The sequence below is a fragment of the Paroedura picta genome, chromosome 13 (genome assembly GCF_049243985.1).
Source record: "Paroedura picta isolate Pp20150507F chromosome 13, Ppicta_v3.0, whole genome shotgun sequence".
NCBI lineage: Eukaryota > Metazoa > Chordata > Lepidosauria > Squamata > Gekkonidae > Paroedura > Paroedura picta.
Window position 1 is genome coordinate 18,786,106 of NC_135381.1, and position 24,655 is coordinate 18,810,760.

General features: G+C 54.0%; 1 protein-coding gene across 4 annotated transcripts in view; it reads left to right on the forward strand.

Annotated features, from left to right (window-relative positions):
* Positions 1–24,446, forward strand: part of SHROOM4 (shroom family member 4) — a 40,162-nt gene extending 15,716 nt beyond the window's left edge. For 2 of the 4 annotated variants that reach the window (XM_077309438.1, XM_077309437.1), the window contains exons 2-11: positions 5,451–5,602; positions 9,052–9,183; positions 12,137–14,372; positions 14,973–15,034; positions 16,745–17,404; positions 18,417–18,529; positions 18,618–18,891; positions 19,188–19,347; positions 20,775–21,047; positions 21,791–24,446. In XM_077309438.1, the coding sequence (XP_077165553.1) occupies positions 5,487–5,602; positions 9,052–9,183; positions 12,137–14,372; positions 14,973–15,034; positions 16,745–17,404; positions 18,417–18,529; positions 18,618–18,891; positions 19,188–19,347; positions 20,775–21,047; positions 21,791–22,060 (4,296 nt within the window). In that variant the 5' untranslated portion in view covers positions 5,451–5,486 and the 3' untranslated portion in view covers positions 22,061–24,446. Of the gene's footprint in view, positions 1–3,617; positions 3,732–5,450; positions 5,603–7,248; positions 7,671–9,051; positions 9,184–12,136; positions 14,373–14,972; positions 15,035–16,744; positions 17,405–18,416; positions 18,530–18,617; positions 18,892–19,187; positions 19,348–20,774; positions 21,048–21,790 lie in introns of those variants that run through there. The other 2 variants (XM_077309439.1, XM_077309440.1) reach the window with 2 other exon arrangements.
* The last annotated feature ends 209 nt before the right edge of the window (positions 24,447–24,655 follow it).

Below are 24,655 nucleotides of genomic sequence, written 5' to 3' on the forward strand. Positions count from 1 at the left end.
AGGGCCACGCCACGCTTGCGCACATGCGCGCTGCGTGGCCGAAATTGCGCATGCGCGGCACTTTTGCTCATGCGCGAAAGTGCCACACATGCGCGATTTCAGCCGTGAATGCGTGATGCACGGACGCGCATGCGCGATGCGCGGGCGGGTCAGTTGCCCTGCCGGTCCCCAGCCGAAAAAAGGTTGGGGACCACTGTTCTAAAGCATCCAAGAAAAGTGTGTATCCAGCCTTAGCCTGCCAGTGAGGGGGAGCTCACCACCTCCTTAGGCAGCCTGTTCCCCTGCTGAAATTCCACACACATTGTTTTTTGAGAGGGTAGGGGCCATTTTATAATTTATGTTCTTGGCACTGCATCTAATTAGTAATTGCGCTGTGTGATTCCCAGATTCCCCAGATAGGTGGGGCGTCTAGACACTGTGCCCCCATTGCTGGAGTCTTGCCTGGGCTTGGTGCCACAGATGGATGAACTGGCTTTTGGCCTCCTCCACCTAAGCTGCCAAGTGCCGTGACCTCTCTGTTGTTTGCCTGCCACACCCCACTGTTCCTGGGCCACCTGCATCATGTGTGGGACCCCTGTTTTGATCTTGGGCATCTTGGGCTCAGTCAGCAGGCTGCTGAGACTCTTGGAAACTGGAGAAATGCAGGCAGCAGGATTCCCTATTGGGAGAGGAGCACAGGAGTGTGAGTACAGGAACTTTTGGTAAACTTCCAAAGAATTCTGTAGTTCCGTGGGAGGTGGTTTGAAAACCACTGGCATGTGCTTGCATGACTGGGACTTCTGAGACATGTGCCTAGCCTCCACATCCCGTACTTGAAAGTCCAGGCCTGCTGTTTGCTCCACCCCAGCAAACTCCAAGCTCCCTGTTTGCCTCCAGCTGGGATTTGAGGAATGAGCGCCTCTCTTCTTGCTCTGAGTGGGCCAGGCCCTCCGACTGCCTGCTGGCCGGCCCCATCTGGACTCTATTTCCGAAATGCAGCTGAGATGCGCGGAACACAGGCACAGAGTTTAGAGCCGAGCGTTGTTTGTTTTCTTTCAGATCTGCGCTCGGCCCCTCGCAGCATTTGGAGAGAATGTGCTGATTTTGTGCATAGCTGTGCTCCCTGTGTTTGGGCCTGCAGCAGACATATCCAGGAGCAGGGGGGCGGGGGCCCAGCAGTGGCTAATGCAGAGATGGGATCATGGAGAGGGAAAGCTGGAAAGATTGGGAGACACTTCCTTTCACTTCCCACCTTTTGAGGCTGCTCCAGAGTTTGTTCTTGTTTCTGCATTTGGCTTCTCTTGAGCTGTGATTGGACCTCTTGCTAGCAAAGAAGAGTTGGGTCTCCATCGGAATTTGAATGAAGCATTCTGCATTCCGCTGAGGCTAAGGCAAATTTATGGCACACCGTTTTGCCATTAGATTGTGATTACTTAAATATAATGATGAAAGCATTGTAAGTTTTAAAAAGTGTGTGTGGGGGGGTAATAGTTTCTCAGCAGTTCAGAGGGTGAGGGAGAGTATGTTTCCACAGCCACTTCACAGGGTAGAGCTAAGGATCCCCGGTAGGTGTTCAGCCAAGAAGTCGTCGTGATTTTGAAGAAATTTGGAACTTTCCATTCAAATTTCAATTGGGGGGCAGGGAGCGGATCGGCAGTTCTTGTGGGCTACCGACTTTGGCTTTATTTGCAAGGTTTATCAGTCCAACTACGGAGGCTTGGTTCAAAACCTGGAAGTGAATATAACTGATTGTTGCACGTGCTTTTGGTGACCGAGAACTCAGCTGGACTCAGATGCGCAGCAAAAGTGGCTTGGTTAGGAAACATTGCCAATTCCACTGAAAATTCCTATAGCAAGAATAAATGACAGATTTTGCATACAGAACCCCAGCATATGCATCTGTATGTGATTAACATACCTCCAGAGTTAAAAAAAAAAGAAAAGGATTACAATTGAGGGCACGAGTCCTTGACTGCTGGAATTCATTTTTTTTGTTTTTGTTTTAATGCTAGGTATTTCTTAGCATTGGAAGCTTTTAGAACTGGCTGCTCTCAAGATGTTTTGAATTTAAATTAATTCTAAATGACAGAATGTCTTCCATATACATATGTTGAAAAATGTTTCTCATCCTGTCCTTTTGAGTTTGTCATCAGTTAAGATTGTGATCTTAAGAGCACCGGAGGGGTTTGTTCTCTGTCTCTGTGTGTGTGTGTGTGTGTTTGGGGTGAATTTAGTAATGGTACTTATTTAAACTCCTTCCAAGGGATAGTACCGCTTGCAGTGGAGGAGAGTTTGCCCTCTTGGCATCCTCTAAGTCTGCATCTGTTGTGACATGGCAAGGCATTCTACAAGCAGTGGGAAATGCAGATTTAGAATGATGGAATCCCATTTTTTTTTTAACAGGAATCTTGTAGAATTTTGAGAAGCCCTTCTGTGACTGAACATCTCCTGCTGCCACCTGTGGTTAAGAGCCTGGAGGGGCTGCATCCTGAACATTGCTTTCTTTGCTTAAGCCATGCACCATCCAAAACAAAGACTTGGATTTCAGCCCTTCCCAGAACTTAATTGTCCCATCTCTGCCTTGGCAGGCCTTTTGTATCATGGGGATTCCCAAACTTTGTACAGGAGAATCTGTTCTTTGTTTGGGGGTCTGTGGGCAGTTCCATTCTGTGGGAGGTGGGTGGGTTCTCTTCCTTTTCACTTGGTCAGAGCTCACATTACTGTGTCCTGCCACTCAGCTCCTTTGCTCATGAAATCCTGCTCTCTCGTCCAGAAGAGATTGGAGCCGATCTAGGGTGGAAGTCTAGCCACAGCCTAGAATCTTGCCAACTTTCTTTCACAGCTTTGAGAAAGTTTCTGGACTTTCACACATCTCAGTATTGACTCTATGGGCCAATTCATTGCAGATGATTAACAAGTCCTTTCTCAAGTGGCTCCTGTTCCATGGCTTTGGGCTGGTTTAGAAAGGATCTCACCGGTTGAGTTAAGCTGCTTTGCATGTAATAAGAAGGTTTCAGCAGCAGTAATTGGTCAACATGTTCTGCTGCCTTGGGGGCATCTTTGCTGGATATGGGTGATCTTGAATCCTTTGGGACTTGTTGCTGGGCCAGACACTCAAGGGCACATGGGATAGCTAAGCTAGTTCTATGCTGGCATGAAAAACAAATTGCCTGTGGACAAAGATGTTGGCATTTTTGGCGCCCTTTGTTCATGAGTTGTATCAGAAACCTGGTATGTTGGAAGTGGCACAAAGCCTTAGGACAGGATTTCGGGGTTAATCCTATAGCCACAGAGGGGTTGTGGCACAGGGCCTTCTGTCAAGGCCACCTATGTCTTGGGGCCTGACTGAGCGCTTGTCGAAGCACACAATGGTGAGATCTCCAGTTGCTTATAATGTGTGTGTTGAACATTTCGTTTGCCGTCCTGCCTGTCACCCACTCTTCTGCTATCCAGAATAGTTGTGGCTTGTGCCACTAGGCCTGGCTTGAGCATGGACTCCTCCAGCAAACAAGCAATGCAAGACCTTTGTGGGTTCTGAACAGTCTCACTGGCATTTGGGCAGCACAATAGGCCCTTGTGTTAGTCAGTCCACGGGGGAAGCAGCTGAGGGAGCCCCCTTTGTATTTCATGTGACTGTGACGGAAAAGGGTGGCCAAGCCCAGCTCTCTGCTCTGCCTGCAGCCACGGCTCCAGCTTGGTCCTGGAGTCGTTGCTGCCAGAACTGTCTCTTCTGAGGTCGCCGTCTGCAGCCGGTAAGTGAGGGTAGACTGGAGCCGGCCAGAAACTTCACCACTGCTGGCTCTTTGGATGGGGCTTTATCCTGTCTGTTTGGGCTGAGCAACCAGCTCTCCCAAAGGCTCAACCCAGAGACCTCCCTGCTCTGCTTTGTCCCTTTATCTTGTTCCCCTGTCGAAGGAGAGGGGGGCATGCAAGCAAAGAAAAAGAACCATTTCTTTCTGGGGAAGGTCAAGGCAGTGGAAGTGTTCAAAGCAGAGGGGACTATTTTCTGAGGAAGTGTGCCTACGCACAAAAGCTCACGCCTAGAATAAAACTTTGTTGGCCTTAAAGGTGTCACCGGACTCTAAGTTTGCTCTGCTTCAGACCGTCATGGCTACCCACTTGAATCTATCTTGGAAGAAGAGTTGGGGGAGGGACGTTCCTTAGCTCCTAAATCAGGAGGCCGTTGGGATGGGTGGCTTGCCGGTGGGACCTGTTTCCAGGTAGGGAGGAGACTTGTCAGCTCCCCACCTTTCCTATATGAAACAGCTGCAGAGAGGGTGAGAATATGGAAGAAGAGGGTGAGAATACGGAAGAAGAGGCAAGTAAAGAGACCCCTCCCTGCCCCACAGAGACATCTCCCTCTGTAAGGTCTTCTTGTAGACTGAGGACTGTTTTTATGAAGGTCATGTTAGGCTGATAGAGGTTTCCTGCTGTTTATGATGCTCTGGTCAAGGTTTTAATTGCTTATCAATTTGAGTGATTTTTTTTCTTGTTTTAAAAAACAGTTCTATCATGCTTTACTTGTTTACCGACTGCAAACAGTTTCTCAAGGGAGGTGGCATATGGATTTTCTAAATAAATGAAGGTGTCAGATCCCAGCTCCTTTTGTCAGTGGCATCACCTGGGTCAGAGATTGCCCTGTGGTTTGGGATGGCTTAGGGGGGCAATCAATACCTGTGTGGTTCCTTTCCCTTAAGGCTCTTCCTGCCCTTGTTGCCAGCAGGGAAGAGGCCAACTGTGTGTGGCAGGAGAGGAGGAAGTTGACTTGTTTGTTCTCTTGAATGCTAAACTAAGCAGTTTCCAGCTGGTATTCATTTCTGCATCCCCTCAAGGACAGGGGGCGGGGGCTGCGAGCCACTTTGCAGAGGGTGCATACTAAGTGGGTGCATACTAAGGACTTGTTGCGTGAAGCACGACCTGCTTGGGAAGAATGCCACTATGTCTGTAAGAGAAAGTTGGATGGTCTTTCTCTATTTTCTTCTCCTCAGTCCCTGCGGAAGGGGGCTGCTGCTTGCTGGACCAATTGGGGAGCACCTTGGTGTGTGTTGTAAGACCCTGAGTGGGAGCTTGGCTGGCCTGCTTCCTTTCACGAGCTGGTATAAGCACTAAACACAAGCACAGTGTTGGAACAATACACAAGCAAAAACAAAACACAATGCAAGGCTCCATAAAATTGATGGAAGTTTCCTGCACATGTGCCTCACAGATTTTATGCAGCCATGCATTGTGTGTTGTTTTTCGGGTGTGTATCCTTTCACAAGCCAGCACAATGGAGTACTTAGCGTGCCAGACTAGGATCTGGGTTGGAATCCCTGCCTTCCCAGGGTTGACTTCGGTCTAGTCTCTCAGCTTAGCCTGCCTCACAAGCCTGTTATGGGAGAGCAGTGCTGTATGCTATTGGGGTCTCCAATGGGGAGAAAAGTGAGGTACAAATTTCCAAACTGGTAACACTTGGCCTTCTTCCGGTTCAGGTGGAAGATGGCGGGAAGGCAGCCTTGTCACAGAAGATGCGCCCTGGGGACGAGCTGGTGAACATCAACGGGACCCCGCTGTATGGCTCTCGGCAGGAGGCGCTGATCCTCATCAAGGGCTCCTACCGCACACTCAAGATGATCATCAGGAGGTGAGAGGCCCCAGGAGACGGGCATTGGCTCAAGAGCTGTCAGGCCAGGCTTTAACTAGACCTTGGTCCTTGTACCAACCTCCTGCTTGGTGCAGTGGTTAAGAGTGGCATCTTCTAATCTGATGAGCTGGGTCTGAGTCCCTGCTCCTCCTCCACCTGCAGCCAGCTGGGTGACCTTGGGCTCGCCACAGCACTGATAAAGCTGTTCTGACTGAGCATTAATATCAGGGCGCTCTCAGCCTCACCTCCCTCACAGGGTGTCTGTTGTGGGGAGAAGAAAGGGAAGGCGATTGGAAGCCGCTTTGAGACTCCTCTGGTAGAGAAAAGCGGCATATAAGAACCAACTCTTCTGCTGCTGTTGTATGAGGCCTGCTGGCCACTGAAAATGCTTGCTTGACACTACTTGATTTGCCCTGGATGCTGCAGCAAAAGGATGGTCCTTGTGGCTCCCCTCCACAGTCTGTCTGTGTCAACTTTTCCAGCTCCCTTATCAGAAGCTGGGGCCCTTTGGCTGAATTGCTGCTGCCATCGTGTGGCAGGAATTAAGATCTGCAGGCCAAAACTTCTGTTGGAGAGTATGGAGACTCCTCTCCCCCTCCCTCCGTTCACACAAATACAGAACCTTCTCCCCTAGGCTGGAGTTCCCAATAATTTAGGAGCACTGTGATTCTGCAACATGTAATAATTGGGCAGATCTGAGATATAAAGTAGACTTATTTTCGTGGGAAAGTGTGCAGACTTTTGCGCTTTGGAGACTGTTTTTCAGGAGAAAGTTGAACTAATTCACAGACACAGGATATAATTATAGTAGTGCATAGATACACCTGAATTTTTCCTATGTGGGAGAGATAAAAATCTCCATTTAAAAAAAACTGCATGCTTCAGGACGGGGTGGAAACATCCCTCGACTAGTTCCTTGATAGAGGGCTATGTCGTGAACTTGGTGTGTTTCTGTGAGTTCTTTCTTGGGCACTCTGTATACAATTTAAAGTCACCGTCTGCCCTTCAGCATGGCCTCCTACATTGAGCCAAAGGATCCTGGCCGTGCCTTGTTAACCATCAAATGTGCATGCACACACATACGTGCCGGTCCTTACAGCAGGGCAGAGCTGCAAGTCTGGATAATGGCAGAGATGTTTGATCCTGGCCAGTGGTTGCCATTAGTCTCCTGGGCTATGCCCTCTTCTCCTACCTAACCCTTCCCAGCCCACACAGGGGTGCCCACAGCCTTGCACACAGCCAAGCTTCTTTAGCTCCAGTCCCGTGGCTCCCCGCACAGAGTTGGCAGTGATCTCACCCTTCCTGTGCTCCGTCCCAGCCGCTTCCTGCGTGGGGTGAGAGTTGAGCCTGAGCCAGAAGGCGGCTACGGTTGTTGGAATTCCCCCTGTCCATCCAAAGCAGGGGTAGTCAAACTGCGGCCCTCCAGATGTCCATGGACTACAATTCCCACGAGCCCCTGCCAGCGTTCGCTGGCAGGGGCTCATGGGAATTGTAGTCTATGGACATCTGGAGGGCCGCAGTTTGACTACCCCTGATCCAGAGCTTTTTTTTTGGGGGGGAGCCTCCCCATTTCAAGGACCCCTCAGTGTTGTGGGCCAGCAACAGCCCCTCTGTAGAGCAGCTTGCCCCCTGCTGTAAGTGCAGAGTGGCCGGCAGGTGCTCTGTGCTGGTCCTGGGGCCTTTTCTTTCCCAACACGAAGTTTATTTCAGCCCTGGGCCTTGCAGTGGGATGGCTGCTGCTTGCAAAGCCAGGAAGCCCTGCTCCCCTGGGGGGTGGTCTTTGGCCTTCCGATATTACCGCCGTCTGCTCCGTGTGCAGCGTTATCTCCCTGCACATCACTTCCTCACCACTTCCTGGCTGTGAGGGAATGAGAATAGTGTCTGGCTCTGGGAGGGGGGGGGGGTAGGAAACCCCTGGCCAGTAAGGAGCCCCTCCCTGTTGTGCAGATCCCAACCCCTCCAAGCGGAATCTTCCCCACAATGTTCAGCAGACTTCAGGCTAGAGCGCTGGGGCGCTTTCTGTCCTCTAAGCAAATCCAAGTAGGTCTCTTCTGTTTCCCGGTGACAGGTGAGTGTAGAGCCCACTGGGGCACAAATTCCTGCCTCCTACTCTGATTGCATCCCTTCCCTTTTAGAAAAGGAAGGGGGATTCTCTTAGACATTTAGGTGTAAACAAACTTGAGCATCATAGGACTGCAGGTATGAGGTTCCTTCTGTCCTGCTTCCTTATGCTGTTTGGACTTCTGGAGTTTTGCATCCAAGTCCTCTGGGGGCTGCTGGTCCAGACGGCTCCTCAACAGACCACCCCTGTTCTCTTTTAAGCTGTCCTTGTTCTATCAAGAACTTTAACCTGCATGATGCTGTAGTATTTGCTGGTGGAGGAGGTGTTGTTTCTGCCTGACTAATCGGGTAGACTCCGTGGCTGGCATGTTTTTTGTCTTCTCAGGTCTCCGTAGTTTGGTTACATTTGTGAGGATAGGCCAGTGCCTGTTCCAAGATGGGCAGTCACTACTGTAGCATTGGAGTTAATAGCGCAAGCTATGAGCCTGGCTCAGGTCACAGCTCTGCCGTGATTTCAGCAGGTGTGCTTTCATTGGCCACTTGTGAGGTTTGGCATATTGTGGTCTGGTTTGGATGGATCGATGACTTGTGGGGTTGTAGGTGAATAAGTGTGGCTGCAGCAGACGGCTGGACTGACTAGATGGTCTTTTGGTCTCCCCTTCACTTCTGTCATTTTAGGAAGCAGCCCACCTGTGAATCTCTCTTGCATGTTCTGCTGGGGGCCTGTCACTGTCTCCCTTTCTTGGGCTCACTAATTTCCCCTTGTTGCTCCAAGCGTTGTCCCTTGTTAAGCCAATCCCTTCTCTCCACGGTTGCTTTGAAGTGAAAACAAAAATTCAGAAGGTTCCAGCCCCAACTCTCCGACCCATCATGTCTCTTGGCACCACAATTGGCACTTCAGTATCCAACTGGAATCTTAGAAAAAAAATATACAAATGCTAGGGGGGTGGGGAGCTTTTATCTGGGCTTCTGAGACGTGGAAGAGATTTCCTTGGGCTTTTGTCTGCAACTAAGAGGATGACAGCTTCATGGACTCTGATTGCGACGTGCTACTGCATGAACGGAGACTCCTGGAGCATTTTCTGTGAATATATCGGCAGAGAACAACCAGACTCGGTCCTACCTCTCGCAAGGGAACATCTGTGGCTGCAGTTCACAGTAAAGGCAGGAGTGTTTGGGTGGGGAAAGGCCTGAGAAGGGCTGAGACTGGTCGTGGGGCACAGAGGGGGGCTTCCAGGGGGCCTAGTATGCAGCAACTAGAGGGGGGGTGAGTCCAAGTTCCCTGCCTTCCATTAGCTCCTCCTAGGCCTTCCTTGGTGTGAGTTGGTGTGTGTGTGTCAGTGTGCCTTCCTCCCAGTAATGTCCTTTCCATTCTTGCCACTGGGCAGGAGGAACGTGCCCGTCATCAGACCTCACTCATGGCACCTGGCCAAGCTGTCCGAGGTCCGGACTGAGACCGCCACCATGCACTTTCCTGCAGACGCCTTCAGCCTCTCCTGGCACTCAGGATGTGACACCAGGTGAGTGGGCAGGGGAGAAGGGCTGCTGCCGCGCTTGTGCGTGCGTTCTCCTCCTGGGTGCGGCGTTCTTAGAAGCAGCAGGGGCTGGAGATGGGTGGGCACGTTCAGAAGGACTGATCAGCCCCAGAGGCTCAGGCGGGGGGGAGGGGGGGTCCCTGATTAGCAGCTCCCAGCCAGTACCCCACTTCCAGAGGGTGTTCTTTCTCTGAAAGGCAGCAGTGTGGCAGGGTGGTGGGCTGGCCATCTGGGCCTCTGTTTCTTTGAATGTGTATCCCTTGGTTGCCTTGGACGGCGGCTTTCTTGCTGGATTCTGCAGCAGACCAGAGCTGGGGGCTTTGTGGTTGTCCTTCCGTACTGAAGAGCCACGGCTTGGACTGCGGCGCTGGGTCGCTTCAGCGCTGTGTTTCACAGCTTGCTGGGAGGAGGGCGACTGCCTAACCCTTCCGTGCTCTCGCTCGGCAGTTCCTGTCAGCCTTGCCCTTGTCTGGGAACTCGGAGCAGGGTGTGTCCCGGGCTGGTGTGCTTCAGGCTGCCCCACGGCACAGATGGGTCTAGCTGAGAGCCGGCTTGCACTGTTCCTTCTCAGAGCTCCGGCTGGCCCCAGGCAAAACCGTCCCCATTCTGCGAGCGGGTGTGTGTGGGGCACGGGCTTGAGCTTTTGGCTCCCTTTGGCAGCTGCTTGTTTTGGGTTGAGCTTTCTCTCATCTCCTGTCAGGAAGGGAGGTGCCTCGGGAGCTGCTCTGGCTGCCAGAAAAGGAGGTAATGGATTCCAGATCCCTTGCCCAAGAGAAAAAAAGCAGGAGCTGCCAATTCTGAATGGCTGGTGGGTGTGGCGGGCATGCTCTGTGCACACTTCCCTGACCTGAAAGGGCTCTTAGGGTGCTTGCAGTTCCTCCTGCCTGCCTGGATTCTGAAAAGAGACAGAAGGGAGAGGAAGACAGCCAAGAGATCCTCTGCAGGGCACAGCAAAAAGATGCAGGGAACGGTTGGGGCTTAAGAAGGCATGATATTGGGCAGAGGTCTCCATCTGCTTGCCAGCTGGGGCAGAGTAGCTCATGTATCCCCTAGTAGTCAACCTGTGGTCCTCCAGATGTCCATGGACTACAATTCCCATGAGCCCCTGCCAGCGGTTGCTGTCAGGGGCTCATGGAAATTGTAGTCCATGGACATCTGGAGGACCACAGGTTGACTACCCCTGCCCTAGAAGACGGGCAAAAGACCTGTATTTCTTTCTCTTTTTTTAAAGCTTTAAATTTGCTGGTATTTTTCTCTGTGCTCCTTTTTAAGTTTCTTTTCTTTTGTTCTTCCTAGTCCGTGTTCTGCTTCTAAGATGGGACAAAACTTAGCGCTATGCAGGATGTAAGAGGGAGTAGCTTGTGGTGTTTTCCTTTTCTCAGAACTAGCTCTCATTAATGGAATTTTCGGTGACTGAATACGTCCAGACTAATGGGATGCTTTCCCACAGTTCTAAGAGGCTTGGGGGGGAAGATCCTTTGGTAGGGCTATCCCCTTGAAGTGAATGGAGCGGGCTGCTTGCTTTCTGTGCAGAATGACAGTAGTCTTCCTTTTTGGTGGCTTCTTCCTTGTCAATCAAATGTCTCCCTCTAGCCAAAGTGGCCCTGCAGTCCTCTTCCCCCCCCCAATAATGATGCATTAAACTTTTAGCACCCGTTTGGCCACCTGTGAACATAGCACCCACATGATCCCCTATGGTGACTCGTTATTTAAGGGTGAAATCCCAGGAGGTCATTTTCTCCCTATATCATAGCAGCTGGCATTGCTTTGTGAAATGTTACTGCAGGCCAGCCAATAGGAACCCTGAAACCAAATGTTCAAGTAACACGTCTATAAGACCTGGGAGGCTTTTGTGGGTTCCAAGCCTATCTGTGAAGCCTTAGAGGTGCATACACTCAGCATGCTGAAACTGAGGAAGTTCGGGTACAGTCACTGCCTGGCTAAGAGACTCCCTGGAATTAATTCCCTATAAACACCCTTGAAATTCTGTGAAGCTAGAAAGGTGGGTTAGAAATAGCAAGGTTATTTGATACAGCACTATGGCCAGATGCAAACGTTTTCTAAAACAGAGATTCAAGCATTTGCTAAAATACAGTGAAGAAAGTAGAAGAATCTCCAAATTTAAAATGACAAAATGCAAAGGTTACAAATTTAAAATCTGATAATAACGCACATCTCACCACTGATACAGCTTCCGCTGTCTTCCCCTTGAGCTATATACGTGTGCACAATATTTGGCAACCTGCTTGACTGTGGGGGGCCTTTCTGCTCCACAGAAGGAACCTGACTTTTCCTCTGCCTGGGCTCTCAGGTTGGAAATACAATTTGTTAATAATTTGGCACGTCGCAGAGTTGAAAGGAGCGACTTGTCCTGCAGCCCCTCCACCAAGGCCTGTCCACACATGCTTATGTGTCACTCCAGCCCAATCCCCGCCCCCATCCCCGGTGGCTTTTTGTGGCAGGTTGTGCTGTCCAGTCTCCGTGGGGCAGAGGAGCAATCAGCGGCTCCATCATGGCATTTGGGACTATCTTAGACATTGGGCAGGTGAGATGGTTTCCCCCTGCATGGCTTGTAGGTCTTTTCCTGCCTCAGAAGCCAACCTGAACGTTTTCTCAGTCAGGCCCCGGGGAAAACTGCAGCAGAGGCAGGAGAAGCACAGCTGAGCAGGTCACGATGATGCTATCGTGTTCCAGGTCAGGCCAATGAGCCATCTGACATGACTGTCTCCTGACAGACGGCTGCTCTCCTTTCCCCAAAAGGTCTTCTTAAACGGGGATGTCGGACAGGAGCTCTATTGTTGAGTAGCATGACCACCCTTGATTAAGGGAAGGGAGGGGCAAAGGGGTGGTTGGCCAGACTGCAAGGCTGGGACAGAGCCCGGCTCATCTGAGTGGAGCGTTCTTCAGCCCGTGTTGTGTCTCCTCCCCTCCCTTGCAGCGACCTGCCCTTGCCGTGGAACCCGCTGTCCCGCCACTGCAGCACCGACAAGAGCAGCTCCCTCGGGAGCATGGAGAGCCTGGACCAGCCAGGCCAGACATACTACGAGGGCAGCCTCTCCCCCATCGACCAGGCCATGTACCAGAACAAGCGCGACTCTGCCTACAGCTCTTTCTCTGCCAGCTCCAACACGTCCGACTCTGCCCTGAGACCCGAAGAGAACAGCTGCGTGGAATACGTCCAGCAAGGCCAGCCACCGGACCCCCGCTACCTGCAGACAGGCAGCGACGGTAGCGAGACGTCAGGGACCCTGGGCCTGCCCTTCCCAGCGGGCCCGCTCAGCCTCAGCACAAGACCGGCCTCCTGCACTCAAGAAGGCAACTTCCCCAGCTCTGCCAAGGCCTTTGCCCCTCCCCAGCCCCCCGTGAGGCAGGACAGCCTGCGGGCTTGCAACCCCTCGGCAACCGGCACGGAGGCTCAGGGGGCCTTGCGCCAGGCCGACCCTCTGCACCCCAAAGGCAGGTGGACCTCCGACATTTCTCTCTGCGTGCGGGCCGGAGACCCCAAAGAGACCTGCGGACAGTTGGCCTCTGCGAGCCACACCAAAGAATCGTCGCCCACGGAGCAGTACTACCTGCTGAGTTCCCAAGCGGAGAGACACCCGCCCTCGGAGAGAGGCGCGCAGAACATGGAGTTGCTTTTGAATGAGGGGAGTAGCCTTCCCTCCCCGGAAGAGCCTGCCCAGGGCATGGACAGCAAAGAAAGCGAAGCTGAGCTGGGCCGCCATAATAACCTCTCTCCCTTGGCTTGGAAGGATTGTTGGTCAGGACACTTGGCACACCGGCACAGTGCCCCCGAGGAGCTGCTGGCTGCCCAGCTGCAGGCTCTGAAGGTGGCTCAAAGCCCAGAGAGACCTCACTGGACTGTGTCTCCACTGCATGTGGAGAGCAAGCATCCCAGAACTCAGGAGTCGTGGCAGACAAAGGGCCACAGCTGCCAGGACTCCCCTGGCCCAGCAGAGGAGCCGGACCTTTGCCCCATGTCAGAGGAGGGGTCTTGGTCTCCCAAGAGCTGCCACGCAGTTCAGGAGAGGCCCAGGAGTGCCTCGGTTGACCTGCCTTCTGGCAATGCCAGCCTAGGCCCCAAGGCTGCCCCCTCTACGGACGCTTCAGTACAGGACAGTGAAGGGAGCCGGCCTGCCACGAGGAAGGGAGGCTCGGCTCAACACCGCTCGGCTCAGATGCGCCGGCGCAGCGACCGTTTTGCCACCAATCTGCGCAACGAGATCCAGCGGCGGAAGGCCCAGCTCCAGAAAGCCAAAGGCTCTGCCGTGCTGCTGTGTGGTGACGAGCCGGTGCAAGAGACAGAGGAGCCCCCTGACAGCCCCACTGCGCCCACCCCCTCTCCTCCTCCTCCTGCTGCTGCCTCTGTTCCTCCAGCTTTCCCGGCAGAGAGCAGGCAGCACAGGGCTGCTGGCCTCAAGCTCTGGGGCTCGGAGCTGAGTTTGCTGCGAGCAGAGATTGCTCCCCAGGGCCCCAGCTGGGTGCCTCCGGAGCCCCAATGGAAGGCCCCTTTGCCGGAGCCTGAGAAGCCCCCGGCAGCCCTGCCCTTTCCCTCTGGGGGAAGAGGCCGCTGGCGGTGGTCTCCGGAGCACAAATTGCAACCACACTCTCCGAGCCCCCGGAGCACCGGGTCGGGCTCACCGTCGCGGCTTCCCGAGGAACCCGTCCTCCTGCCTTTCGCTGACCGGCGGAAGTTCTTTGAGGAGACAAGCAAGGTGCCGGCCTCTGCCCACGTAGCCTCCCACCACGGCCGGCCGGGGGGCGTGCGGCCCAGAGAGGGGGAGAAGAATGCCTTCCAGCCCGTGAGTGCTTCTGAGCACGGGGATCAGCGGCGGCACTCCATGGACCATTGCTACGGCCCTCCCTCCTCGCCTCCCGTTTACCCAGAGTTCTGCTCAGAGGTGTCCGGGTTCTACAAGCCGCTGGCTCGACACAGGGACTGTGAGTGTTGGCGGTCCCTTCCCTGTGCTTGTGCGGCCCGAGAAGCCTGTGCCTGCTGCTGTGGGGAGAGGTGCCCCACCTTGCTTCAGAGGAACATGCCGGTGCCGTCCGCCCGCTGTCCCCGCTGCTGCCGCCCTCGCCCCTGGGCCCGCTGCACTGACTGCTGCTGCTCAGCTCAGCACAAGCTCTTGGAGGAAGGGGGCCCCTGGCAAGCCAGGAAGGCCTACCCACCGGTAAGAGGGTTCTCCTGCAGGGCTCCCGGTTTGCACGCACGGGGCTGCTTGGCTCCATTTGCAGATGGCTGGGGGAGACCCCTCCTGGCCAGAATGAGCGGGGCTGTTGGGCCAACTCAGTGCAAGGGAAACAGAGGAACCTGATGGAGGGTGGGATCTATTTATCATCAGGGACAGAACACTTCCAAGGAGGTAGATTTTAATCGCCACATGTGGCTTAGAATCTTCTGGGAGTTCCAGGTTTTGCTTTGGCTTTAGACATGGACTGGCTGGTGGGCCCTTTTGTTTGGGGTAGTGAGCCCGGGGTGGGGGTGGGGGGTGGTCTAGGTACTCTCCTTCTGTCTGCAAGCTCTCTAGCTCAGGGTTTCCGCTTGCCGGTGAAGTTCCCTTCTTTTGTAAGGGGTGAGTGTAGCCTTAGCCCCACTCCTCCTAGCCATGCCAGCCCCAATTCCGTCAGATGTGGGGCATCAACCCAGCCCTGAGCCAAGCTGGGCTTTCTACAGTGGAGGAGCACAGGGTTGCTTCTCCGGCCCTGAAAGGCAGCCTGCGAGAAGAGCAGTGCCCTGTCCTGTCCCTTCACCTGTGGGTTCTTCTTTCCAGGAATTTCCTGTGGATGATTGGGAGCCTCCGGCAATGAACAGAAAGAACAGCCAGTCAATGAGGTAAGGGGCAGGGCGAGAAACCCTTCACCTTGGACCTCTTGGGGCGGCAAAGAGTCCTCTTGCTGGCAGGGAACTTGTGCGGGGCTCCTGTCTGCTGAATTCACACCTAAGACAACGCAGAGTGCTTTCCGGCGTCTGCCTCTATCCCAGTGGCCACGTGGCTTGCTTCAGGCATGAGCTGCCCACGGGAGGGATTCCTGCAGGCTAGAGGATGGGGAGAGCATTCCTCCACACCCCCGCTCAGCCTTGTGCTTGCTGTAGCTGTGCTGCTGGGAGGGCCAGGATGGCTTCTTGGGCTCCAGCCCTGCGTGTTCACACAAGCTGAGGCCAACGGGGACCGTTCCTAGGATGCCTAGAGCCACCCACAAACTCCTCCAGCTGGGCTGGTCATGTGATGTGTGATTGGAAGGCTCACCGCCTGGAATGCAAGGATCTGTGTGAGCCGGGCAGAGGGGAAGTGATCTGTATAGCCTCCTCTGGACACAGAAGAAGAAGAAGAAGAGTTGGCTTTCATACCCCGTTTGTCACGACCCAAAGGAGCCTTACAAAGCGGCTCACAATCACCTTCCCTTCTTCTCCTCACAACAGACACCCTCTGAGGTAGGTGGGGCTGAGAACGCTCTGACAGAACTGCTCTATGGGAACAGTTCTAACAGGACTGTGACTAGCCCAAGGTCGCCCAGCTGGCTGCATGTAGAGGAGGAGCGGGGAATCAAACCTGGCTTTCCAGATTAGAGGCCTTAAAGCGGCTCACAATGGCCTTCCCTTCTTCTCCTCACAACAGACACCTTGTGAGGTAGGTGGGGCTGAGAACGCTCTGACAGAACTGCTCTAGGAGAACAGTTCTAACAGGACTGTGACTAGCCCAAGGTCGCCCAGCTGGCTGCATGTAGAGGAGGAGCGGGGGATCCAACCTGGTTCTCCAGATTAGAGGCTGCCGTTCATAGCCACTGCACCAAGGTGTCTCTCTTTCGGCCTTTCCCGTGGCTATACCAAGCCGTGAAAGAGCAGAGGAGCATAACTGGAGATTCTTTTGTGAAAGGGGCGGGGGGGAGGCCCTGATCAGCAGCGCCAGGCTCTGTTAGCCCCCGCCCGTGATCCTGATGATCAGAAGGCCATGGCATCCTCCAGTGAGCCTGTCCTCGCAGGAGCCGGGGGGGGGGGGAGAGAGCAAAGGCACCCCCTTCTTTCCACCCACTCAGCAGACATTTAGATGATGTCGTTCCCCCCCCCCCCCCGACATTATTGGGATGCTGCTGCTGCTGCAGCTGTGGCGGGTTGACAACCGTCTCTTTGTAGTTGAGCTGTTTTGCTCAGCCAGCCTCGTGACGAGAGGGGTGCTGCAGCCGCCAATCTTTCTCGGAGGGGCCGCAGCCTCGTTGCAGGGCATGCCGGAATCTCGCTTGGCTCCTGGCTGGAACTGGGGCTTTTGGGTAGGGGGGGGGACCTTTGCCAAAGTGAACTGAGCTGGTTGCTTTAGGATGCTTAGGGCTGATCCTGCGTTGAGCGGGGGGTTGGACTAGATGGCCTGTATGGCCCCCTCCAACTCTATGATTCTACGATTGAGGAGTCCTGTGGCTGCAGCCAGGCCTTGGGGGGGGGGGAGGGCGTCCTTCGCTGCGTGATGTGCCCAGCTTCACGTGCCGCCTTAGCTGGGGAGTCCCAGGGCACCCGGCTGCTCTGTCAACTGTGTGCTGACCTTTCTTCCAGTGAGCTGGCCCAGCAGAAGATGGGCTTCGTGCGGGTCGGCCCCTTCTGGCCCTGCTCCGAAAACGTTGAGCCGGAGTGGGCTCCTTTCTGCCGGGCTTTGTCCGCTCACAGCCTCTCTTGGGACTGTGAGAGGGCAGGCCGAGCAGCGGAGAGCCCGGCCTGCGAGGAGGAGACGGCAGCTGAACCACACAAGCACACCCTGTTTGAAAGGGCGTATTCAGAAAGCCACCTTTGCGGGGAGTCAGGCGGCGCTTCCAGAAGACCGAGGCAGGAGGCCCCCCTGGCCAAGATGGAGGAGTTGCCTTTCGCAGCCAAAAAGAAGGGCCCGCCCCCTCCGCGCCCACCACCCCCAAGGTGGGAGAGGTACCACCCACGCCGTGCCTCCCACCACCAGCTGCTGCTCACGGAGGCAGGCCTTTCAGCAGTCCCAGAAGATCCTCTGGCCTCCAGCCAGAACGGGGCAGACATGGCCAGGCAGCGGTCTCAGAGCCTCCCCCTGGAGCCATCCTGGGAGGAGGCGGGCCAGGAGCCCCAGCCCAGGCCTCGCGGGTCCACCTTGCCCAAGGGGCACGGCGACCTGCACTACTGCTGCCGCAGTTCGCCCCACGGGACTCCCGAGTGGCCGACCCCAGACCTGAGTGGCGAGAGTGACTCCTCCAGGTAAGTGCCAAGGACTTCAGTGTCCTGTTGCTGGAAAGGTAAGGGGAAGGGCGGCAGGAGTGACTAGCTGGGCGGAGCTGGGAAAATTGGTGCCAGGTCCCTTTACAGATCCTGCAGTCATAGAATGATAGAGTTGGAAGGGACCTCCTGGGTCATCTAGTCCAACCCCCTGCTTTATGCAGGACACTCACAACCCTATCGCTCAGCCGATGTAACCTGCCACCCCCCTTGAACCTTCACAGAATCAACCTCTCCGTCAGATGGCTCTCCAGCCTCTGTTTAAAAATCTCCTAAAATGGAGAACCCACCACTTCCCGAGGAAGCCTGTTCCACTGAGAAGCTGCTCTGTCAAGAACTTCTTCCCGGATATTTAGATGGGATTTCTTTTGAATTAATCTCATCCCATTGGTTCTGGTCTGTCCCTCTGGGGCAGGAGAGTATAACTCTGCTCCATCCTCAATGTGGCACCCTTTAAAATACTTGAAGATGGTTATCTGATCCCCTCTCAGTCGTCTCCTCTCTTGGCTAAACAGACCAAGCTCCCACAACCTTTCTTCATATCTCTTGGTCTCCAAACCCTTCACCATCTTTGTTGCCCTCCTCTGCACACGTTCCAGTTTGTCTACATCCCTCTTCAACTGGAGTACCCAAAACTGAACACAGTACTCCAAGTGAGGCCGAAGCAGAGCAGAGTAAAGCGGTACCATCACCTCTTGTGATCTGGACACGAAACTCCGTTTAATACAGCCCAAAATCCCATTTGCCTTTTTAGCCACCGAGTCACACTGCTGACTCATGTTCAATGTGTGGTCTACTAAGACTCCTAGATGAATCTAGAAATGGGCAGACGGTGCCCCTATTCAGGGTGGTTCAGCCTGGATTCAACTGTGGGTATATTGAAAGTTTTTGATTCAAAGCTAAAAACTGGGAGAGGAGTCCCTGCAAATACGCTTAACCTGTGAAGGTGCCACATTGCTGGTCTGTTTCTAACCTGGTTGGTTTTGTGCAAAAGGCCAGCAAGTTCCCTGGCAGAGGAAGCAAAACCTGAGCCCTTGTGGGACAAGGAGCAGCAGGCCGTGTCCAGCAGAGGCCCAGAGCTACCAGAGTCCAGCCCCTCCACTCTGAGTGAGTCCCATTTGGTCTTGGGAATGCCCGTCCCCTGGTGGCCTTGCTGCTGACTTACACCATGTCTCTACACCATGTCTCTACGCAGGCTCCAAAGAGTATGTGTCTGTGCAAAAGGCTGCCGGAGAAGAGAGCCCCCATACAGACACGGTGACCCCAGTGTCGCCCTTCCGCCTGAATTCAGAGGAGCTGATGAGGGACGTGGCAGGCAGGGACCACTCTCTGGCCGGCGTGCTGAATCCGGCCTCAGGACTGGTGACAGCGGCCGGGGTGATGAGCAACCTCTTCTCTCCCAGCGAGAGCGATGTGTGGAAGGGGCAGGAGTGGCCGCCACCGGTAGCAGGCAAGGAACTTCCTGAGAGGTAGGAACTGCTTACAAGCCAAGATTTGGAGATGGAAGCACCAGATCTGTTGGGAACTGAAGGAGCAGTGGGCTTGCTGGGGAAACAGGAGCCAAGACCTCCCTGTGGAGCTACTTTGTGTCTTGTGGGGCCCAGCATTAATCTTCCCTCGTAGTTAACAACATGGGCCTTGGGTTCCCCTGAAGGTGTCCCAGAAATACAGGGCTTTGTTCAACCTGTTTGCCCCAGAGGCTTGGGTCAGCTGGCCCCTTGGCTCATGTGGGGTTGAGGTTCCATAATGCTTTCTGTTGGTGCAGGCATCCGGCTCAGCCCGCCTCCCCAACCTCAGGGGGCACCTCCTGTTCCACCTATTACAACCTGTCCTCAGGAAAGGCCGAGTTGCTAAACAAGATGAAGGAGCTGCCTGGAGCCAGAGTGGAGGAGGAGGATCCAGACCACGATCTGGCCCAGAAGAAGGTGAGAGGCCTTGCTGTTGTCCTTCGCTTTTGTAGGCCCAGCGGATCTGGAGGGAGAGGGCACCGCTAGAGTCCAGTGGAGGAAACAGCCACTGACTTTGCTGGCCTACAGCCCCATCTCTAGGACTTTGTGCTGTAATGTGTCCACCCATTCACCTGTTTACTCCACTCCTGCTAGTCCCAGAGGGAAGCAAGGTGCATGGAGGCCTCTGGAAGTTCTGTCTTCATTCCCTTTCTTCCAAACCCCTGGGATGTATCCCAGCTTTGCCTTGCTCACTTTGAAGCCTGTTTTGTTGTCATGAGGGCTAGTAACATGCTCTGTTTGAACGCTGTTCAAAGACTTGGGTGCTCTTGGGATGTTGACTTCTGTGCCTGTCTCCTGCAGCTCCATGCTCTCAGTCTTCTAATGTGGGCCGTGCCCAGCCAAGCAGAAGAACATTTGCCTGGGTTGGGGGGGGGGGGGGGGGAGATGGATGCTGACGTCCCTGATGTGTGAAAACCTTTTTTAAGATCTTGCTGGATTTAGCCTGGTGAATTAAAGCCTCTTGGGTCCCTTTTTAGGCCATTCACATTGCTGATGTATTTTTGCCTCCTGGCACCTTTCTTGCAGCTTCTGCTGCTTGGCACCCTGGTGTGAAATGTGCACATCTGTCCCACTTGGGAGTCTCTGAAGGGACCGACTAACTCTGAAGACTGAGGCTGGGTTGACCTTGTGCGTGAGTGAGAGCAAGGGCAGCCGGGAGATCCTGATTGGCGCTACAAATAAAGTTTTTTAGGTGGGAAGAGAGTAGAGTAGGTTTTAAGGCCCCCAAAGGGACTCACTAAGAGTCAAACTTAAGTTGGTATCTCCTTCTGAAATTTCACCTCCCACATTTTGGATTTTGGTCCTTATTAATAGCTACACAATCTGCTCCAGCCACCAAGCCTGATCTGATACTCCGCAGTCTGACGGAGAGACTTGTGTGTATCTAAAGCTTGCTTTGTTGCTTTTTATTGTTTTCACCAATAAAGATGTATCTGATTAAGAGAGCTGGGTTCTGTATCCCACTTTTTAATACTCACAGGAGTCAAGGCAGCTTACAATCACCTTCCTTTCCTCTCCCCACAACTGACACCCCGTGAGGTAGGTGCCAGCATTGGCAGGGGCTCATGGGAACTGTAGTCCATGGACATCTGGAGGGCCGCAGTTAGACTACCCCTGTTCTTGACTGTCATGTCCTGCAGAATCCAGAAAAAATCGTGGAGGTGTCCCTCAGAGAGAGGGTATTGAGGCTCTTTGTTAGCGAACCTGAGCAATTACAGAACTTTGGATTTCATGGTCACTTGGTTGGTAACCAAATGCTAAAACCGGTTTGACCCCCCCTTGCTGCCCTTCGAAGCTGCCCTTCTGACACAGCCCTGGCTTCTAACACCCACTCCCTTCCCCAGGTGCAGCTGATCGAGAGCATCAGCCGGAAGCTGGCGGTGCTGCAGGAGGCCCAGCGGGGCTTGCAAGATGACATCATTGCAAACGGAGCCTTGGGCAAAGAAGTGGAGAGTCACGTCAAGGGGGTCTGCAAGCCCCACGAGTACGAGAAGTTCCGCCTCTTCATCGGAGACCTGGACAAAGTGGTCAACCTGCTCCTCTCTCTGTCAGGGCGACTGGCCAGAGTGGAGAATGCCCTTGGCAGCCTAGACTCTGATGCCCCGGAGGAGGAAAAGGTATGCAGCGGGCAGGGGGAGGGTACAGTCTTGGCAGCTTGTGAAGCCAAGAGGAAAACTTACCTGCCAGCTTGGCCCCCTTGTAGGATGGGAGAGTGTCCTGTTAGCCAACTGGTCTCTCTTTGCTATGGTCTTTTTATCCCGACCACCTGTGCTTCTGAGCCAAATCAGAACAAATGTTTATGCGAATCATAGAATAATAGAGTTGGAAGGGACCTCATGGGTCATCTAGTCCAACCCCCTGCACTATGCAGGACACTCACATCCCAATCGCTCATCCACTGTAACCTGCCACCCCCTTGAGCCTTCACAGAATCAGCCTCCCCGTCAGATGGCTATCCAGCCTCTGCTTAAAAATTTCCAAAGATGGAGAACCTACCACCCCCCGAGGAAGGTGTACTTATAATGTACTTATAATCTTTGGGATTATGCACAGGGGGCTTCAGGACTCTGCTGATTGGATGCCAAACTTGGGTTACCTAAGAGCACAGGGGAGAGGAGCTGAGGGACCATCTGCCAGCGTTTAGCAGGGAAAGGGTGAGCTGAGGTGCCGGAGGCTGAAGGTGGGGGCAGCCTAGCTGATTGGGCGTCTTGCCTAGACACCTCTGCTGCCTTCTCAGACATCCCTTGCCTCCAGTCACTGCAAGGGAAGGGGAAATTCTTGCCCTTCGGCTGCCAACCAAAGCCCTGCTCCACGCAGGCCCTTACCTGCCCTCACCTGTCTCTCTCCTCCCCCTTTCAAGCTGGCCCTCCTGGAGAAGAAGCGGCAGCTGACGGCCCAGCTAGAGGATGCCAAGGAGCTGCAGGAGCACATCACTCAGCGGGAGCGTGTGTTCTTTGCCAGCGTGTCGCGCTGCCTGCCCAGCGAGCAGCTGCAGGACTACCAGCATTTTGTGCGCATGAAGTCGGCGCTCGCCATCCAGCAGCGGCAGCTGGACGACAAGATCAAGCTGGGCGAGGAACAGCTCCGCTGCCTGCGAGAGAGCCTGCGCCGCGTGCCCCGGGACTGTTAGGGGAGCCCTGCCTGGTGGCCACCAAGGGGGCTTGTCGGGAGGAGCTGCCGAGGCCTCCCGCGTGCCAAAGGAAGCCCCCCTTGGAGAGGTGCCGGCTGCCCTGCCCGTACTGGACCGTTGTTTGCCATCTGCTGCCTTCTCACTCTCAGGATAATCCTCTTTGCCAAAGACTCTGTCATGCCACATAACTGCATCGCCTTCTTCCATGCCTGGGGGAAGGAAGGAAGGAAAGAAGGGAAGAAGGACTTGCCCAAGGGCTCTTGGCCAGGACACAGGCTGTGTGGCTGGCATGGCTTGCTGCATGCAGCAGCTCAGGAACTGGATGGTGGGATTCCTGGAGCCACACTGGAATGGCAGTCGTGACACCGTCTCCCTCCCGTAGGAGGCCGGCTGAATCAGGAAAACCAGCTGCCGTCTTCTCCAGTGGCATCTGCATTGCTAAGCAGAGGGCAATGGCTGCAATCCCAGCCTGCCTGTGGGACCCCTCTCCTCACCTCACGCGCATCCTGTTTCTCCTTTTCCTATCCTATTTATTTTCCTTCCTAGCCAGGCTTTTTCTCTTTTAAAAAGAGGAAAAGAATTAAGAGAGGCATCACATTAGGAGAGTGGGCTGTCTGCCGTGGGCTTAGATGCCGTTCCTTTCAGGTGCCAGGAATTAGTTTCCCCAAGTTTATACTGCCAGCAGCAACCAGGACCCTAATCCTTGGGCCTAGAAGGGTTTTGTCGTTCCTTTGGGGGGGGGTGGAATCTATTCAGGTTGAAGCTCTATGAAGTTTAAACTGGATCGAAAACTATCAGCCTCCCTTCCATCTGGCCTTTCATCACCATAGCAGCTCTTCGGAGTTCAGGAAGGGGGAAATGTATTTCCAGCTCCTCTTCCTGGCTGAGCCAACTTTTCCCATCAGAGTCTGGCGCAAGGGTAGCGCTCCAGGCTTTCTCAGCCGGTTACTCATTTCCCGCATTTCCATCTAGGGGTGAAACTTGAGGACTGTCTGCACACCAATCCCACGGAGGCTGCACACGTCCCTCTCACTGCCTGTGAACACCAAGGAGGGCAGAGGGAGCCCCCCCCCCCAGGTCTCCATGTTACACTGAGAAAGGTTCTTGCGCCTTGCAGATCCCGCGAGCCAAGCCTCTTCCTTGCTATGCCGACGAAGGCTGTACTCGGGAGAAGGATTTGCTGCTGTGCTCCACTGTGGGCTAGTGCCCTCTTCTCCCACGACAAGGAAGTGTGGCTTGACCCCATAAGGCTTTAATGCGCAGAGGATATTTGCTGCCCACAATTAGTCCTGACTGCAAACTCAGCCACCACATTTCAGGGGGGTTATGAGAATAGAGAGGGAGCCAGCCTCCCTTTCCCCATGTTTCTGGAGAAATTGATCCTTTCCTACCTGGAAAGCCCCCTTGCAGGGGATGTTTGGGGTTCCCTCTGGCGCCTGAGGAGTTAATGGGAATTGTCCTTTTCTCCTCCCTCCCCCCCTCGTGGCCAAAGGAATGTGCTGGGCTCTGGCCACAAAAATTCCACCCCAACATCCTCTTCCTCTCCATTGTCTTTGAAACAATGTTGGAAGGCCAGTCTCCTCTCTTTAACCCCTTGGGTGCTCCGCTGCCCTCATCCTGCTCTCTGCCTGCAAATTGTCCTGCAGACAATCAGAAGGGGGGGCAGTTTCCCCCAGCCTGCACAGTGAAAAGCTGCCCCTGTTTTATAACCTTGCTTTCTCGGTAGATCCTGTACTTTTGAAGAGGTGGTTTTGACACATATGACAGAGACCCCTTGGTTGAAAAATAGCACTTAACTCTTGAAAAGTTAGGGCTTTCTGGTTTGCAGCAAAGGAAGTTGTGTTCTCAAATCCTCCTGTTAAAGGACCACTGCACCTACCCTAGTAAGACATTTCTTTCCCTCTCCACATTTGTTTGTCTGCACAACAGCAAGGACTTATCTAGACTAGGTGCATAGAGCATGGGAGGGTTAAAGCCCCCCCTCCCAATTGTTTTCCTGATAGAAATATTTTTCTTCCCTGGGGCTACTCCTTGCCCTGTCATACAGGTGTGTCCTCAGCTGAGCCTTTCAACACGTCTGTCTGGAGATCTTTTTGCCAGCTTTGCATAGACAAGTGTCAGAACTGTCTAGACAAACTTGGCTGTATTTGGCCCAGAGGGAGAAAGTGACTCTGAATAACAACCAGGACCTCCTTTGCTTGACTACAGTTCTGAATAGCTCAAGGCCTGCAGAGATGGCAGCATCCTTCAGTCCAGGCCAAGGAGCAGCAGTAGGTTGGGTCGGCACCATCTTCTATCGCTTGTCCAACTGGAGGGGGATGTTCCTCTAGTGCAGGGGTAGTCAAACTGCGGCCCTCCAGATGTCCATGGCCTTCAATTCCCATGAGCCCCATGTGCTCATGGGAATTGTGGATGTGCTCATGGACATCTGGAGGGCCGCAGTTTGACTACCCCTGCTCTAGTGGTTAGAGTCTGAGCCTTATGTGATTGTGCAGTGTTTTTTGCTTTTTCCCCAGTAGCAGCCAATCCAGAATCCCCTTTGCAGCTGAACACACTCCCTTTCCAGGGCTGGCTTTTTGCCCAGCTTGTATGCTT